At 38.3% G+C, this 18,567-nt stretch overlaps 1 protein-coding gene across 1 annotated transcript in view; it reads right to left on the bottom strand.

The window, feature by feature from the left end:
* RGS22 (regulator of G protein signaling 22) overlaps positions 1–18,567 on the bottom strand; it is a 161,174-nt gene that overhangs the window by 56,337 nt on the left and 86,270 nt on the right. Inside the window, exons 15-16 of the mRNA XM_082600786.1 lie at positions 7,909–8,103; positions 421–513 (exon numbers count right to left, since the gene is read on the bottom strand). Of these exons, the coding sequence (XP_082456912.1) occupies positions 421–513; positions 7,909–8,103 (288 nt within the window). The remainder of the gene's footprint in view (positions 1–420; positions 514–7,908; positions 8,104–18,567) is intronic.

The following is an 18,567-nucleotide window of genomic DNA, read 5'->3' as shown; positions in this document are numbered from 1 at the left end:
TTACTGCTGTCACACAACACTTCTTTTTCTGTTTAGAAAACTCAATTTAATTCTTTTGTGACTTGACAACAAATAGCGCTGCTGCCATACAGAAAATAACCAGTAATGTTCAAAGGAATATAATGTGGCTTGAAGGCTCTTAGCTAAGGCAAACGTGTATCTTGGCTCCCTATGCTACTTCATCTGCTTTATTTTTCTGGCTTTGTTGTTAAATGTGTCAAAAAAATGTGATACCTGTCAAATGCAGCATGTTGGGCAAAGAAGCAGCAGAAAATGAAACTGCCTGACCCCTACTTTATCAATACATGAATTCCTCAATATACGATCTCTACTCCCCCCCGTTCCCCCCCCCCAATATATGCAGTGATAATCCTCTTTCTAGGTTAAAATCTTTGTTTTTCTAAGTACAGAGTTTCTTACCTCAGCTTTCTTGGAAACTGTCTCTTTATGCAAAGCCTGTAGCTTTCTGAAGTAAGTGGAATCTAGCTGTCGAGTTTCCTCCACCAGCTCCACCTATAATAACACAGTAATAAAGTTTGTAACATCAAAAGAATCTGCATTATGAAAAAGTGGGGAAAGAATGCACAATTTGCCAATATCAGTGGGCTAAAAAACAAATACACTTGCCAATAAAGTAAGTTAGTTTGGAGGCAGAAGCAGGAAGACACACATAGTGAAAAACATAGGCTACAGGGCTTCCCTGGTGGCGCAGTGGTTGAGAGTCCACCTGCCGATGCAGGAGACACGGGTTTGTGGCCTGGTCTGGGAAGATACCACATGCCACGGAGCAGCTAGGCCCGTGAGCCATGGCTGCTGAGCCTGTGCGTCCGGAGCCTGTGCTCCGCAACGGGAGAGGCCACAACAGTGAGAGGCCTGCATACCGCAAAAAAAAAACCACAAAAAACCCCCCAAAAAAACGTTAGCTACAATTGCTTTAGGTGCAAGGTTAGGTTGTTTTTTTGAGATGTTTCGTGTTTCTTAAGGTAGGATTGTATTGCTATAAACTTCCCTCTTAGAACTGCTTTTGCTGCATCCCATAGGTTTTGGGTCATCATGTTTTCATTGTCATTTGTTTCTAGGTATTTTTTGATTTCCTCTTTGATTTTTTCAGTGATCTCTTGGTTATTAAGTAGTATATTGTTTAGCCTCCATGTGTTTGTATTTTTTGCAGATCTTTTCCTGTAATTGATATCTAGTCTCATAGCACTGTGGTCGGAAAAGATACTTGATGCGATTTCAATTTTCTTAAATTACCAAAGCCTTATTTGTGACCAAGATACGATCTATCCTGGAGAATGTTCCATGAGCACTTGAGAAAAATGTGTTTTCTGTTGTTTTTGGATGGAATGTTCTATAAATATCAATTAAGTCCATCTTGTTTAATGTATCATTTAAAGCTTGTGTTTCCTCATTTATTTTCATTTTGGATGATCTGTCCATTGGTGAAAGTGGGGTGTTAAAGTTGCCTACCATGATTGTGTTGCTGTCGATTTCCCATTATGGCTGTTAGTACTTGCCTTATGTATTGAGGTGCTACTACGTTGGGTGCATAAATATTTACAATTGTTATATCTTCTTCTTGGATCGATCCCTTGATCATTATGTAGTGTCCTTCTTTGTCTCCTGTAATAGTCTTAATTTTAAAGTCTATTTTGTCTGATATGAGAATTGCTACTCCAGCTTTCTTTTCATTTCCATTTGCATGGAATATCTTTTTCCATCCCCTCACTTTCAGTCTGTATGTGTCCCTAGGTCTGAAGTGGGTCTCTTGTAGACAGCATATATACGGATCTTGTTTTTCTATCCATTCAGCCAGTCTGTGTCATTTGGTGGGAGCATTTAATCCATTTACATTTTTTTTTTTTTTTTTTTTTTGCGGTATGCGGGCCTCTCATTGTTGTGGTCTCTACAGTTGCGGAGCACAGGCTCCAGACGCACAGGCTCAGCGGCCATGGCTCATGGGCCTAGCTGCTCCACGGCATGTGGGATCTTCCCGGACCAGGGCATGAACCCATGTCCCCTGCATCAGCAGGTGGACTCTCAACCACTGCGCCACCAGGGAAGCCCAACCCATTTACATTTAAGGTAATTATTGATATGTATGTTCCTATTCCCATTTTCTTAATTGTTTTGGGTTTGTTATTGTAGGTCTTTTCCTTCTCTTGTGTTTCTTGCCTAGAGAAGTTCCTTTAGCATTTGTTGTAAAGCTGGTTTGGTGGTACTGAGCAGAAGGAAAGAGACCATAAAGATTAGATCAGAAATAAATGAAAAAGAAATGAAGAAAACAATAGCAAAGATCAATAAAACTAAAAGCTGATTCTTTGAGAAGATAAACAAAATTGATAAATCATTAGCCAGACTCATCAAGAAGAAAAGGGAGAAGACTCAAAGCAACAGAATTAGAAATGAAAAAGGAGAAGTAACAACTGACACTGCAGAAATACAAAGGATCATGAGAGATTGCTACAAGCAACTATATGCCAATAAAATGGACAACCTGGAAGAAATGGACAAATTCTTAGAAATGCACAACCTGCCAAGACTGAACCAAGAAGAAATAGAAAATATAAACAGACCAATCACAAGCACTGAAATTGAAACTGTGATTAAAAATCTTCCAAAAAGCAAAAGCCCAGGATCAGATGGCTTCACAGGTGAATTCTATCAAACATTTAGAGAAGAGCTAACACCTATCCTTCTGAAATTCTTCCAAAATATAGCAGAGGGAAGAACCCTCCCAAACTCATTCTACGAGGCCACCATCACCCTGATACCAAAATTAGACAAAGATGTCACAAAGAAAGAAAACTACAGGCCAAAATCACTGATGAACATAGATGGAAAAATCATCAACAAAATACTAGCAAACAGAATCCAACAGCACATTAAAAAGATCATACACCGTGATCAAGTGGGATTTATTCCAGGAATGCAAGGATTCTTCAATATATGTAAATCAATCAATGTGATATATCATATTAACAAATTGAAGGAGAAAAACCATATGATCATCTCAATAGATGCAGAGAAAGCCTTCAACAAATTTCAACACCCATTTATGATAAAAACCCTGCAGAAAGTAGGCATAGAGGGAACTTTCTTCAACATAATAAAGGCCATATATGACAAACCCACAGCCAACATCATCCTCAATGGTGAAAAACTGAAACCATTTCCTCTAAGATCAGGAACAAGACAAGGTTGCCCACTCTCACCACTATTATTCAACATAGTTTTGGAAGTTTTAGCCATAACAATCAGAGAAGAAAAAGAAATAAAAGGAATTCAAATTGGAAAAGAAGAAGTAAAGCTGCCACTGTTTGCAGATGACATGATACTATGCAAAGAAAATCCTAAAGATGCTACCAGGAAACTACTAGAGAAAATCAATGAATTTGGTAAAGTAGCAGGATACAAAATTAATGCACAGAAATCTCTGGCATTCCTATACACTAATGATGAAAAGTCTGAAAGTGAAATTAAGAAAATCCTCCCATTTACCATTGCAACAAAAAGAATAAAATACCTGGGAATAAACCTACCTAGGGAGACAAAAGAACTGTATGCAGAAAATTATAAGACACTGATGAAAGAAATTAAAGATGATACAAATAGATGGAGAGATATACCATGTTCTTGGATTGGAAGAATCAACATTTTGAAAATGACTCTACTACCCAAAGCAATCTACAGATTCAATGCAATCCCTATCAAACTACCACTGGCATTTTTCACAGAACTAGAACAAAAAATTTCACAATTTGTATGGAAACACAAAAGACCCCGAATAGCCAAAGCAATCTTGAGAATGAAAAATGGAGCTGGAGGAATCAGGCTCCCTGACTTCAGACTATACTACAAAGCTACAGTAATCAAGAGAGTAAGGTACTGGCACAAAAACAGAAATACAGATCAATGGGACAGGATAGAAAGCCCAGATATAAACCCATGCACATATCATCACCTTATCTTTGATAAAGGAGGCAAAATATACAGTGCAGAAAAGACAGCCTCTTCAATAAGTGGTGCCTGGAACACTGGACAGGTACATGTAAAAGTATGAAATCAGAACACTCCCTAACACCTTACACAAAAATAAACTCAAAATGGATTAAAGACCTAAATGTAAGGCCAGACACTATCAAACTCTTAGAGGAAAACACAGGCAGAACACTCTATCACATAAATTACAGCAAGATCATTTTTGACCCACCTCCTAGAGAAATGGAAACAAAAACAAAAATAAACAAATGGGACCTAATGAAACTTCAAAGCTTTTGCACAGCAAAGGAAACCATAAACAAGACCAAAAGACAACCCTCAGAATGGGAGAAAGTATTTGCAAATGAAGCAACTGACAAGGGATTAATCTCCAAAATTTACAAGCAGCTCATGCAGCTCAATAACAAAAAAAACAAAGAACCCAATACAAAAATGGGCAGAAGACCTAAATAGACATTTCTCCAAAGAAGATATACAGATTGCCAACAAACACATGAAAGAACACTCAACATCATTAATCATTAGAGAAATGCAAATCAAAACTATAATGAGATATCATCTCACACCGGTCAGAATGGCCATCATCAAAAAATCTAGAAACAGGGCTTCCCTGGTGGCACAGTGGTTGAGAGTCTGCCTGCTGATGCAGGGGACACGGGTTCGTGCTCCGGTCTGGGAGGATCCCACATGCCGCGGAGCAGCTGGGCCCATGAGCCATGGCTGCTGAGCCTGCGTGTCCGGAGCCTGTGCTCTGCAACGGGAGAGACCACAGCAGTGAGACGCCCGCGTGCCACAAAAAAAAAACAAAAAACTACAAATAGAACTACCATACGACCCAGCAATCCCACTACTGGGCATATACCCTGAGAAAGCCAGCATTCAAAAAGAGTCATGTACCAAAATGTTCACTGCACCTCTATTTACATTAGCCAGGACATGGAAGCCACCTGAGGGTCCATCATCAGATGAATGGATAAAGAAGATGTGGCACATATATACAATGGAATATTACTCAGCCATAAAAAGAAACGAAATTGAGATATTTGTAGTGAGGTGGATGGACCTAGAGTCTGTCATACAGAGTGGAGTAAGTCAGAAAGAGAAAAACAAATACCATATGCTAACACATATATATGGAATCTAAGAAAGAAAAGAAGGTCATGAAGAACCTAGGGGTAAGACAGGAATAAAGACACAGACCTACTAGAGAATGGACTTGAGGATATGGGGAGGGGGAAGGGTAAGATGTGACAAAGTGAGAGAGTGGCACGGACATATATACACTACCAAACATAAAATAGATAGCTAGTGGGAAGCAGCCGCATAGCACAGGGAGATCAGCTCGGTGGTTTGTGACCACCTAAGAGCGGTGGGATAGGGAGGGTGGGAGGGAGACGCAAGAGGGAAGAGATATGGGAACATATGTATATGTATAACTGATTCACTTTGTTATAAAGCAGAAACTAACACACCATTGTAAAGCAATTATACTCCAATAAATATGTTAAAAAACAACAACAAAACAAAACATTAGCTACAGCAAAGTCAGGCTCCAAATGTTAAATGTATACATTTCTATGTAATGATATAATGCCACCAAAGATCATTCCTCCTTTCTGGACACCCCATGTGAACTAGCAGACAGTGCAAACATGTTGGGTGGATCACTTTTCCATCTTCTCTTCTTTATAAAAGGATAATAGTCATGAAGATAGGCACTCTTAGCTTTACGGACCAAATAATACACAGTAGAACAAAAAAATGACTGGACTCTATTGTTATCAGTCTGTGAGCAAAGGTTTTATTGTTATAGCAAGAGAGGGGGGAGTCAATCATCAAATTAAACCTCACAGTAGGACTTAGCCTTCAGAGTGTGTATTGCACTGCTCCATACAGTCAGGAGAATAAGATCATTTTCCATTTCTCTATTGAGAAAGATCAGTTTAGCCGACTGAGAACTCCTGTATTTAATAATTAATTTTGGTTAAATCTTCTTGTTTATACTTTTTGGGAAAGAGTCTACATAATCGGGCTTCCCTGGTGGCGCGGTGGTTGGGAGTCCGCCTGCCGATGCAGGGGACATGGGTTCGTGCCCCGGTCTGGGAGGATCCCACGTGCCGCGGAGCGGCTGGGCCCGTGAGCCATGGCCGCTGAGCCTGCGCGTCCGGAGCCTGTGCTCCGCAATGGGAGAGGCCACAGCAGTGAGAGGCCCGTGTACCACAAAAAAAAAAAAAAAAAAGAGTCTACATAATCCAGTCAGCTGGACTTTTAGAGAAGTCCCCTGGGCTGAACTTAAGAAGTTTATAGAATTAAGAGAAATTAATTTTTCCTCTTATTAAAAAGAGTGTATAATTTGTCCCAGGCATTTCGTAAGAATCACTGCTAATGCTAAAACTTCTTGGTTTAGGGAGGTTAGTTATAATTCTCAATCTGTTTTGCCATCCTAGGACCATATCTTATATCCATTTTCCTCTATACCATATACTGTATTTAAAATCATGACTGGGGACTTCCCTGGCTGTCCAGTGCTTAGGAATCTGCGCTTTCACTGCAGAGGGCATGGGTTCGATCCCTGGTTGGGTAACTAAGCTCCCGCAAGCTGCGAGGCATGGCCAAAAAAAAATTAATTAGTTTAAAAATAATAAATCATGACTGGAGAGAATTTTTCTTTTCTTAAAAAAAAATTTATTTATTTGGCTTCGTCAGGTCTTAGTTGCGGCACGCAGCATCTCTGCTGCCACATGTGGGATCTTCATTGCGGCGTGTGGGATCTTCATTGCGGCATGCGGGATCTAGTTCCCTGACGGGATCAAACCTGGGCCCCCTGCATTGGGAGCATGGTGTCTTAACCACTGGACCACCAGGGAAGTCCCTGGAGAGAATTTCTAAAAAATTTCATATAATATCCCAATTTTCCTAGTGTAAAATATGTATTTTTGTAGTAGAAAGGATACAAATGCTAATTTTTCAGGACAAAAAGAAATCAGGACTGAAAAATTCATTAGTTTCGTCAATGAATTTAGTAAGCCATAGGGTTGTGTTGGTCACAATCCAATAAGATGACTCTATCTGAGGTGCTTGGTATTAATTTCATCTTAATTGCCTCACCCATCCTTTCTGGGAGAAGACATGACCAAGAAGTTGTTCAGGAGATCTGAATGAAGAAGAGCAATACAGAGACAGCAGGGATCCACCTGAAATGACCTCATGTACAGGGTACACGCATTAACTTAATATTAAAAATACCCACAAATGGTTTTAATTTGTGATTCAAAATAAACATTTAAAGAGATTTCCTCCACCCATCAATAAGAAGAGTGAAAATATTCAAGCCCTGAGACTTAAAATGACCTCTTTTGGAATGAAAAAAGATGTGTTGACACTTTTATCAAACCAAGCAGTCTGACCTGATGAACATCTGAGGGTGCTTTAAGTCAGAGAATGTGCTTTCCACAGTATATATGAAACGTTTATATTTTCCATGGGTGTAATATTTACTGTAATTCATCCAGAATAAAAATAAACAGCCTCCTTCCATTAATCAAAATTAAAGCCACTGCTGAGAAATGGCAAGAAGTGACAAAGCCAGTATATTATCATGGCATATTTTATTGGTTCACAGGAAACCAAAACTCAGATTTTTCTCTGCTGACTTATTTGTAGACAGACTTAAAAATGACATCAATTTTAGCCTTTTGTTAGGACACAACAGGGAAACTGGCAAAAACTAAGTTAATAAATACTTTCCCTGCCCCAATTTTGTGTCTGCCCAAATCTTAACTCTGAGTCCCTGGCCCACATGAAATCTTTTCCAGCTTTTCTCTCTTGTGAGTTAACAATGTTGCCCATCATCAGTTTTGGAGTAAACCTGAATTTTTCACACACAATTCATCAGTGCCACAATACCTTTCTGTAAGCAACTTGGTCTGATTTTACCATCTTTGTCCAAGGCTCAAGAAGGAGGAGAAGGATATATTCTTCTGCTGTGTCAAAAAGGTCTTCAAATGGCGGGTGTATTTTCATATAAATTTCTTTTTTCTTTTCTTGTTGGAGTCCAATGTCAAGGGTGGCTGAAGGAGCAATGTATATGGCAAAAAGATACTAAGGGAGAAAGGGGAGAAAGGAGAGGATATTGGAAGAAACCATGATGGTTAGTAGATTCGTCAGCAAAGCCATTTTTAAAAACTTAGAGAAGGCAAATAAGCTCAAGTGATTATTTTTCTTGAAAAGATGTGTGAAACTACTTAAGACAAAGCAATGTGTTTATTCAAAACCTTTGTTTTTCATTTTCTTTTCCCATTTCTTTGTTGGTTATTAGTCAACTAGTCACTGGATCTTGTATAAGTGTACGTGATTTGGGTATTCTATTTTTTCTCAGATTACTACTATGTATTATTATGATTGATTCCAAGTTATATGTCTCCTTTCCTTATGTTCATGACATTTCTAACACATTTGTGTTACTTTCCAAACTGGTTTGAAATGCCTTTTTGGGAAAAAGAGGCAAGAATTCACCAGGGCTGAAAACTGACTATCAGTCTAGAGACCCAACAGACTACCTCCCCTACCCAACTGAGTTCCAGAGTTCTTAAATGTCTCCATCTGGTGTCCAATGCTGTGGAAGAGATACAAGAAGGAAATAAGAGTGAATGGAAAGATGTACATGGAACTTCTAGCTTCCTAGACAAAGCTGCATAAATGTGTATTCCATTCTACTCATTTGTCTTGTCTCTCAATAAATCTGAGAAGCAATTTAATAACATTTAATTTTTAAAATGTTACATACTGGATATGTCATGCCCTGAACATCACATTTAACTGAAGTTTTTGTTATTGTTTCATAGTTAAAATTAATGAATTTTATGGCATGTAAATTAAACCTCAATAAAGCTGTTAAAAAATTAAAAGACTATTGGTGATTTCTCCCAAAAGCGACACGCTCCTCCGTTTTAAAGATTATCTGATTTCTATCATAATTTTTCTTCATTCTGTTCTATTTACATCACTATATCAAAATAAATAGTTATCTAAAAAAAAAGAACCTCTAATTAATTGCATTTTATTTCAATTTTATTTTTATACTTAGACTTTGGAACTGATAATGCCTAGATTTGACCCAGGCGATAAGATAGATAGGTAGACAGATAGATAGATATTTGTACCAAATACCAAATAATAGTCATGTAAAATAACCTTTTAAAAGTTTTAAAGGGTTCACATTAAAAACATAAGCATTTACCATGTATCCACTACAGCTTAGACACTTGGATAGGTGCTATGTATGTAAAGATTAATGAATGCCTGCCCTGAAGGAGCCATTTGGTGTGACAAAGAGATGAAAACCAGTGGTTACAACACAGTATGATAAGTACTACAATAAAGGTATGCATTGAAAATAAGATCTTCAATAATTGCCTTTCTTTTTAAGCTCACCTCCATTAATCACCTTTTAAACTTTACACTCAGATACCCATTTTTCTGTAATTCTCTAAACCCTGATGTTTTGCCATTCTATACCATTGCACACATTGTTCCTTCAATCTTGTATATATGCCCTACCCCATGCACCTTGTCTGCCTGATAAACTCTGACTTATTCTTAAAAACCATATGGATTTCTCCTCTTCTAGGAGACCTTCATTCATACCCTCCTCCCAAGATCATGCTTTTTACTACTACACTTATCACACTATAATGCAATCATGTATTATGTGTCTTCTCTTCTAGAACAAGGATCTTGAGGGCAAATACTGCAGCTTAGTCCTCTCTGATTCTCCAACTCCTAAAAACTGTTTAGGTAGAGAGTAGATGTTATAAATGTTTATTGATTTGTACTGAATCCACAGAAAAGACTCATTTTTGTCTTGGAATGGGGAAGGAAAAGGTTCAGAAACTCTTGCAAGAGAAAGATAAGCTTCTTCCTAGTCTTTAATCTGAATCTTTAAAGATGAGTTGGAGTAAGTCAGACAAGATAGGGGAGTTGATGAGAAGGATAGTCCAAGAAGAAGGAAAACATGGCCCAAGGCATGGAGGCCTAAGGGGGTTTTATAACCTATAGAGAGTGTCTAGGCTCCAAGTAGAGAACACTGGCTAAAGGAAAGAGGTAGAATAAGAGAGGAGGATATAAAGGGAGGAAGGCTCCAGAGCATGGATATGATCTGTTTTCCTTTGGTAAGGAATTTGAATTTTTACCTAAAGATATAAAATGGGGAATCTCTGAGGAGTGACATCTTTAGATATGAATTTTAGAAATAAATCACTGTGGCATCATATGGGAGAAACAGTTTGAGTAGATCAAGATCTGAGGCAGTTTGGAAGTTATTTTAATAGCCAGACAAAAAATTACAGGCCACCCTCATCTCTTGTTTACTTTTTTGCAACAGCCTCCTAACTGGTCTTCTCAGGTTCTTTTTTGCTTCTTCATGGTCTTTTTTTTTTTTAAACCACAGCAAACAGAGAAATTCTTTTGTGTATCACTCCTCCATTCAAACTCTCCAGTGCCTTCCCATCTCACAAAGAATAACAGCCAAAGTCCTTATAATTACTTATAATTGGAGTATTTGGACGTTTCTCAGCGCTGAGAGGACAAGGATTATAGTTCATGATCTGCCAGTAGGGAAGCCCCTATAAACACCCCAGGCTCTCAAAACACTAAGAGCAGGGGTGGACCTGATACAGACTCTTGCCTTGAGTCTTTAAAGGGCCAAAAGAAAATAACTGCTAACCTATAATTCTATACCTGGTAAAAAAAAAAAATACCCTTCTAAAATAAAAAGGAAATAAGGATGTCGTAAGTCAATAAACAAAACCAGAATTCATCACCAGCAGACCTACACTAAATTAATTAATTAATTAAAGGGAGGCCCTAGACAAAAGCAGGATGGAATATAGAACAATATAAAGCATAAATATGTAGGGAAATATCAATACATATTGATTGTAAAATATAATAATAATGAATAAGGTCAGAGGAAATCATAAAAGAGCCTAAGGAAAAGAAGTCAGAATTGAAGGTTCAGATTTAAAGTGCAGTTGAAATGACCAACCATGAGGCCCATTATAGGTAGAAAAGCACATGAGGTTAGAGTCAGGGTAGTAATACAATAACAAGCAGGGCAGTGTATCAAAGAACTAGAAGTGAAGATAAAGGAGAAGCCCATGTGGCATAGTTAAAAGACAGGACTATAAAGTTCAGTGTATAACAGGCACTCAATAAATATTTGCTAAATGAATGAATGGAAGATAGTGGCCTAATCTGAAATTATGATCTGAAAGGGAAATTTCAGAGTTCAAAAATTTTAAGCTGGAGTAGTTCCAAATTATGATGAATTCTGGTATATGGCCATCCCTATAGTTAACTTAGGAGAAATGGAGATAAAAGACATTGGAATTGGGTAAATTAAGAAACACTCTAGCACACATGTTATAAGGATTATTAGTTTGGGTATTGAAAAAGCTTCAAGGTGATAAAAAAGAAAAAGAAGGGAGAAATTTCATGAGTCATGTATTGAAATCTTCTAGGAAGATAAAGAGAACTGAAAAAGTCTTTAGATAACATTAATGAGGTTAAGGAGGGGGGAAATGAGCAGATGGAGCCAACTCCAAAATTTTTTTTTGCAGTACGAGGGCCTCTCACTGTTGTGGCCTCTCCCGTTGCGGAGCACAGGCTCCGGACGCTCAGGCTCAGCGGCCGTGGCTCACAGGCCTAGCAGCTTTGCGGCATGTAGGGATCTTCCCGGGCCAGGGCACGAACCCATGTTCCCTGCATCGGCAGGCGGACTCTCAACCACTGCGCCACCAGGGAAGCCCCAATTCCAAAATTTTTGAAGCTACTAAAAGATGAGTCCTGAAGAGCAGCAAAGAACATCTCTTTCTTCCTAAGGGTTGTGAAATACGGGAGAAGGGGCATATTTAAAAGCCATTCTAGATGTTCTATTTAATTAGATAATCTGCAGTCTGGAAACTCCCTTCCCTAAAATATAGGTACATAGCCTGCTGGATTTAATAGTCCAAAGTGAACCATACTCTTACCAAATGATTCTAAAATATTTTAAATGAAATTTGCTTCAGACACACATGGCAATTTTTCCTAACCTTGGGAGTTATTTAGAAGAATGACCTAAATCTAACCTGTTTAACAAGCTAAGATTGTATCAGATTAAAATCTACTCTTAAACATTTTCTAAACTGGAAGTTTTAAAAAGTGCACTAATTAAAATAATGTCTATACTAAGGTAAATTAAGAAACTAAAAACTAACATGATCAAATTAACAACATTAAAAAAAGTCTCTAGAATTTGTTTCAGTAATTTCAAATTTACCCCAAAGGAAAGTAAATTTGACCCCCCAAATCACTTAAGTTAAAATCAGTTCCTATTTAGCAAAAAAAAAAAGAAAAAAGAAAAGAAAAAAAAATCAGTAGTCAGGTTTTATTGGGGCAGGAATATCCTCTAATGGCAAAATAAAGCAACTGCTTTATCACTGAGTCAGCTACATTCAGAACTGTAGTTTAAGGAGACTTGGTGTGCCACATACCAAACTCTTTGTATAGACATCAAGGTGATTCCTTTGATTTAAAAGCATAACAGTGAAGAGGGTAAAGTACAAAAGAAGCTGAAATGGTGACTAGAATAACAGTGATAGAAGTGACTGTCAGCTTCTGGTGGACACCCAAATCTACTCCTTTCCCTTCCACTCCCAGTCTTGCCTTCACTCCTCATGTCTTTTAAAATCTACTGCTACCCACAGTCCTATGAGACCCTAGATGCCATTTATATACTCTATCATACCTCCTGGAATTTTGCTTTATGATTTTCTTCAGAATGACCTTCACTTCACTTTACCATTTACTATATTAATAGCACAGCTTTCTCGCTCTGACCATTACTCTTCATCTTTTTGTACCTCTCACCAAACTTTGCTTTACTTTCAGCACAATCTGCAGTTTCTTCCTGTCCTCTAAATAAATCATGTACCACCTACTTTGTCTTACTTTCTTACACAATTTGGACTGAAAACTGCCCATCATTTCAACTACACTCTTAAAACATCCTTAATTCCTCCCACCTCGATCTTCTGCCTTGTTGAGGCCAAATTCTGGGTCACCTTAATCATTCCTTCATTTTTCCAATTCTATACTCAAGCTCCCAATAAAAGCTATGATAGTTGGTTCAATTATAAATACTCTTCAAAATAAAAACAAACAACAACAATGACAAAAAAAACAAAAAACAAAAAAAAAACCCCACCTCAGCTGTGATCACAAAACTTGGCAAGATTTTATTTCTAAACTTTGCCATGCTCCTTAGAGCTCCCAACTGTACCCTTATGCTTCTCCACATTCAGTGGACTTTATCTTCCACTCAACTGGGAGAAACCACTGGTATGGATGCCCTCAACTGTCCCCTCAAGAGCTTTCTTCTAAATCTTTCTCTTTCTCTGACGTTTCAAAATTCTCCTTCCCAAGGCTAAATGATTCATGCGTGCTGTTGACTCCATTTCCCCAGCACCATGCAACACCAATTATGCCCTTAATGTACCTTTTCTTTGATTTCATCTCCTTTCTAATGCTTCAAAGGTGTTCTAACAAAGCATCTCTCCTATTCTAATTGTCACCATTTTGTCCACAAACTATCACCCTTTCTCTCTTTCCCTTCCCAACAAATCTTCATACTCACTTTTCTATCATTCCTCCATCTACTGCAATCTGGTTCTCATGCCAAAGCAGCTGATGTCTCATATTACTAAGAACCACGTAATTGCCAATTCAATGGTTTCTCTCCTTAATCTTCATCCTACTTGATTCCTTACACAGCTTTTTTTGCTTTGTTTTGTTTTTAATTCTTGGCTGCGTTGGGTCTTCGTTGCTGCATGCAGGCCTTCTCTAGTTGTGGTGAGCAGGGGCTACTCTTTGTTGAGGTACACGGGCTTCTCATTGTGGTGGCTTCTCTTGTTGCAGAGCATGGGCTCTAGGCATGGGGCTTCAGCAGTTGCAGTATGCGGGCTCAGTAGTTGTGGCACACGGGCCCTAGAGCATGCGGGCTTCAGTAGTTGTGGCTCGCGGGCTCTAGAGCGCAGGCTCGGTAGTTGTGGTGCACGGGCTTAGTTGCTCCACGGCATGTGGGATCTTCCCGGACCAGGGCTTGAACTCGTGTCCCCTGCATTGGCAGGCAGATTCTTAACCACTGCACCACCAGGGAAGTCCCCTTATGCAGCTTTAACACTGTTGACTCTATCCTCTGCCTTCAACACTTTCTCCTGATTCGCTGCCTATTTCCATTCTTAGGCTCCTTTGTTGATTCCTCTTCCTCCATATCCCCCCTTTAAAGGAAGGCATTCATTAAAGTTCTATGTTCAACTATATTTTCTTCCTAATTCACACTCTTTCGGTTTCTCACACATGCCAGGCACTCTCTCACAGGACTTTCACAGTATGTGCTCTATGCCCTCTCTATACTCCACCCTCCTCCTCTTTTCCCCTTTGCTGGGCTTCTATTCATCCTAAAGGACTGAGTCTTCCTTGACTCCTGAAGTCTGGCTTAGGTATCATTCTTATGTGTGCCCACAGGACCCTGTATTTGTATGTTTCTCCCACTGGACTATAAACTCTATAAAGATAGATTTGGTCTGCTTTGTTTATTACTGTATCCCTAGCATCTAGCATAATGATAAATTTAGAATGAATGAATGGATGAATGAATGAATTAAAGACTTCATCCATTCTCAGAGACTTAACAATCAACTATATGTGGAAAAAACACAAATATATACAGCTTTAGACCTGATTTCCTCCCTGAACTGAAAACCTTTGCTTCTAGCTGCCTACTTATTATAGTTACATGGATAGCCTATGGACCCTCCAACTCAATGACTCAGTAATATAACACATTATCTTTTCCTTTTCCAGTTTTCATTCGATTCACAGCACAGTCTTTGACTCTTCCCCACTTTCCTCTCCTTCTTCCTCAAATGCAAGTCCTATGAATTTAATTCTCTACAATAAAACAAGGAAAAACTGACAAATATAAAAATATGAGGAGGAAATAAGGGGCAGCAGTTCCATCCCAACAAAAACCAAAATAAAACACAGTCTTCTGTCCAAGCTAGATCAGACCCTTTCCAGGCTACTGCCTACTTCCTGACCTCACACTCTTACTGTGCTCTATAAAGCCACAGAGCTCCATGTATACTTTTTGTTGTTGTTCGACTATTTTGTTCCAGTTTTATTAAGATACAATTGACATATAGCACTGTAAAACTTTAAGGTGTACAGCATAATGATTTAACTTACATACATCATGAAATAATTACCACAATAAGTTAACATCTGTCATCTCATATAGAAACAAAAAGAAAAGACAAAGAATTTTTTCCTTGTGATGAGAACTATTAGGATCTACTCTCAACTTCCATATATACCACATAGCAATGCTAACTATAGTCATCATGTTGTACATTACTATTAGGATCTACTCTCAACTTCCATATATACCACATAGCAATGCTAACTATAGTCATCATGTTGTACATTACATCCCTCGTACTTATTTATCTCATAAGTGGAAGTTTGTACTTTTTGACCACCTTCATCCATTTTTCCCTCCCCACACCACTCCCCTCTGGTGACCACAAATCTGATCTCTTTTTCTCTGAGTCTGTTTTTTTCCACAAATGATTTAAGTGCATATCCCACAACCCCAGGAAGCTACAATTAGGGTAGCCATGTGACTTCATTCTGGTTTTAGCCTACTATCCTGGCATAATTATTAATATTGCCCCTTTTATTTTCGAAAGAATCCTGGTTTAGATGATAAATTATATGGTCTCTCTATATTTAACTGCGACCAGTTAGACAAAATGAAAGTTTCTCTAAAACAAGACTCCTGGAAGTGCTCAACACATATTTAAAGCTAAAAATAAAGGAAAGAAAGGCAGAGGAAACTCCTTTCTAAGGAACACACATTTGTCTAATTTGAAATCATATGAATTGAATAGCTGATATCAAAAGCCAAAAATCCCAAAGCAGGAATATTTTATTTAGAACTTGGATTGAAGTTTCACAGACTTCCCTGTTAAGAAAAGACAACCCTCAGAATAGGAGAAAATATTTGCAAATGAAGCAACTGACAAAGGATTAATCTCCAAAATTTACAAGCAGCTCATGGAGCTCAATAACAAAAAAACAAACAACCCAATCCAAAAACGGGCTGAAGACCTAAACAGACATTTCTCCAAAGAAGATATACAGATTGCCAACAAACACATGAAAGAATGCTCAACATCATTAATCATTAGAGAATTGCAAATCAAAACTACAATGAGATATCATCTCACACCGGTCAGAATGGCCATCCTTAAAAAATCTAGAAACAATAAATGCTGGAGAGGGTGTGGAGAAAAGGGAACACTCTTGCACTGTTGGTGGGAATGCAAATTGATACAGCCACTATGGAGGACAGTATGGAGGTTGCTTAAAAAACTAAAAATGGAACTACCATACGACCCAGCAATCCCACTACTGGACATATACCCTGAGAAAACCAAAATTAAAAAAGAGTCATGTACCAAAATGTTCATTGCAGCTCTATTTACAATAGCCAGGACATGGAACCAACCTAAGTGTCCATCAACAGATGAATGGATAAAGAAGATGTGGCACATATATACAATGGAACATTACTCAGCTATAAAAAGAAACGAAATTGAGTTATTTGTAGTGAGGTGGATGGACCCAGAGTCTGTCATACAGAGTGAAGTAAGTCAGAAAGAGAAAAACAAATACTGTATGCTAAAACATATATATGGAATCTAAGAAAAAAAAAAAAAAGGTCATGAAGAACCTAGGGGTAAGACAGGAATAAAGACACAGACCTACTAGAGAATGGACTTGAGGATATGGGGAGGGGGAAAGGTAAGCTGGGACAAAGTGAGAGAGTGGCATGCACACATATACACTACCAAACGTAAAATAGAAATAGATAGCTAGTGGGAAGCAGCCACATAGCACAGGGAGATCAGCTCGGTGGTTTGTGACCACCTACAGGGGTGGGATAGGGAGGGTGGGAGGGAGGGAGACGCAAGAGGGAAGAGATATGGGAACATATGTATATGTATAACTGATTCACTTTGTTATAAAGCAGAAACTAACACACCATTGTAAAGCAATTATACTCCAATAAAGATGTTAAAAAAAAAGAATAAACGCTCTAAATCAAAATCTTAAGAGAAATTTAAAAATATTTCCTCTCTCTGATTGTACCTAAATGTAGGTATTTGTTCGCCCTCCCACTTTTTTCTTTTTTTTTTTTGCTTTCTCGCAGCCAGTTTATCAGAACATTGTTCGTTATCACCTAAGTATCACTCTTTGTTCAAGTATCCACCGCACTATGATAACTAGCATAATCCTTAAGAGTAATATACTCCCCTCGCCTTCTTGACTCTTTACCAGTTTTATTATAAAATCACAAAACTGGAAGCATTAGAAAGGGTCTTGAAAGCCCACATTGTGCGCGTTTATTGGCTTCCTTTGAGGCTTGGTCTCTGGTCTCTCCCTCTTCCTCACCTCCCAAGGAGGGTGGGGACACAAGTGGTTACAGGGGTAAGGAGGAGAAAACTGATTTATCCATCCTTAATTAGGCCACACAGTAAAATTATAGTACATTCAACTTAATTTTGCCATTACATCTGAGAATGTCTTCCTAATATGTGTTTCTAATAATCCAGAGATAATCTTTAAGTGGATAACTGACCAACTGACTATATATAACAAACATAAGGGATGTAATCATATATATGAAACAAAATTAAAAAGCTAAACAACACATTTAAGATCTATATAAAGATGATGAAAATCATTTGTAAGTTGATATTGACTTTATAATGAAATATAAAGATTATGCTTTGTTATAGCTAAGTAATATAGTCTAATCACAGGTTAGAAACATCGTTTAAGTATCCTGCATCATTTGCTCTCTTATTGGCCACCCAGTTCTTCCTTTTCAGCCACTGACTAAATAACAATATAGCTAATATTGGAGGGGACACTGCTCCCTTCTTATCCTAGTCAGCTACTCAGATTCACATTAAAGTGGAGATTCACTCACAAACAGCTGTGGTCGACATGATTCCAGTTTAAACATTAACCTATGATTCTTTAACAACCCAGCAGGGAAGTTTCTGAGAAGGGATACAAGCCTGTCTGTGACCAGACTGCCTGGCACTGCACTCAGCATGGCTCTCTCTAAACCTCATCTCTCCTGGAGACACTCAAAGGTTATGTAAGCAGGAAATGCACAATGGGCGGCTTGCCTGGCCCTGCTCTATACCTGTGCCTGTGACTCACTTTCTTGGCATCTGTATCAGATGTGCAAAAAAAAGTCATGCCTCCCCCTGAAATATCTCTTACAGTCTTGAAATGCTGGGAGTTAATTTTCTTGTTTAGCTAAACTCTCAAGACTATGAAGAAAAAAAGGTGCAGGATAGATACCTTGGAGACAGGAGGAAGAATGGAACTGGAAAGTGGAAGGGAGAAACAAACTGGGAGAAATGAAGACAGAGAGAGAGAGAT

Source organism: Mesoplodon mirus, assembly GCF_964341445.2.
Source record: "Mesoplodon mirus genome assembly, chromosome: 16".
NCBI lineage: Eukaryota > Metazoa > Chordata > Mammalia > Artiodactyla > Ziphiidae > Mesoplodon > Mesoplodon mirus.
Note: the sequence above shows the minus strand (reverse complement) of the source record. Positions and strands in the feature narration are given on the sequence as shown.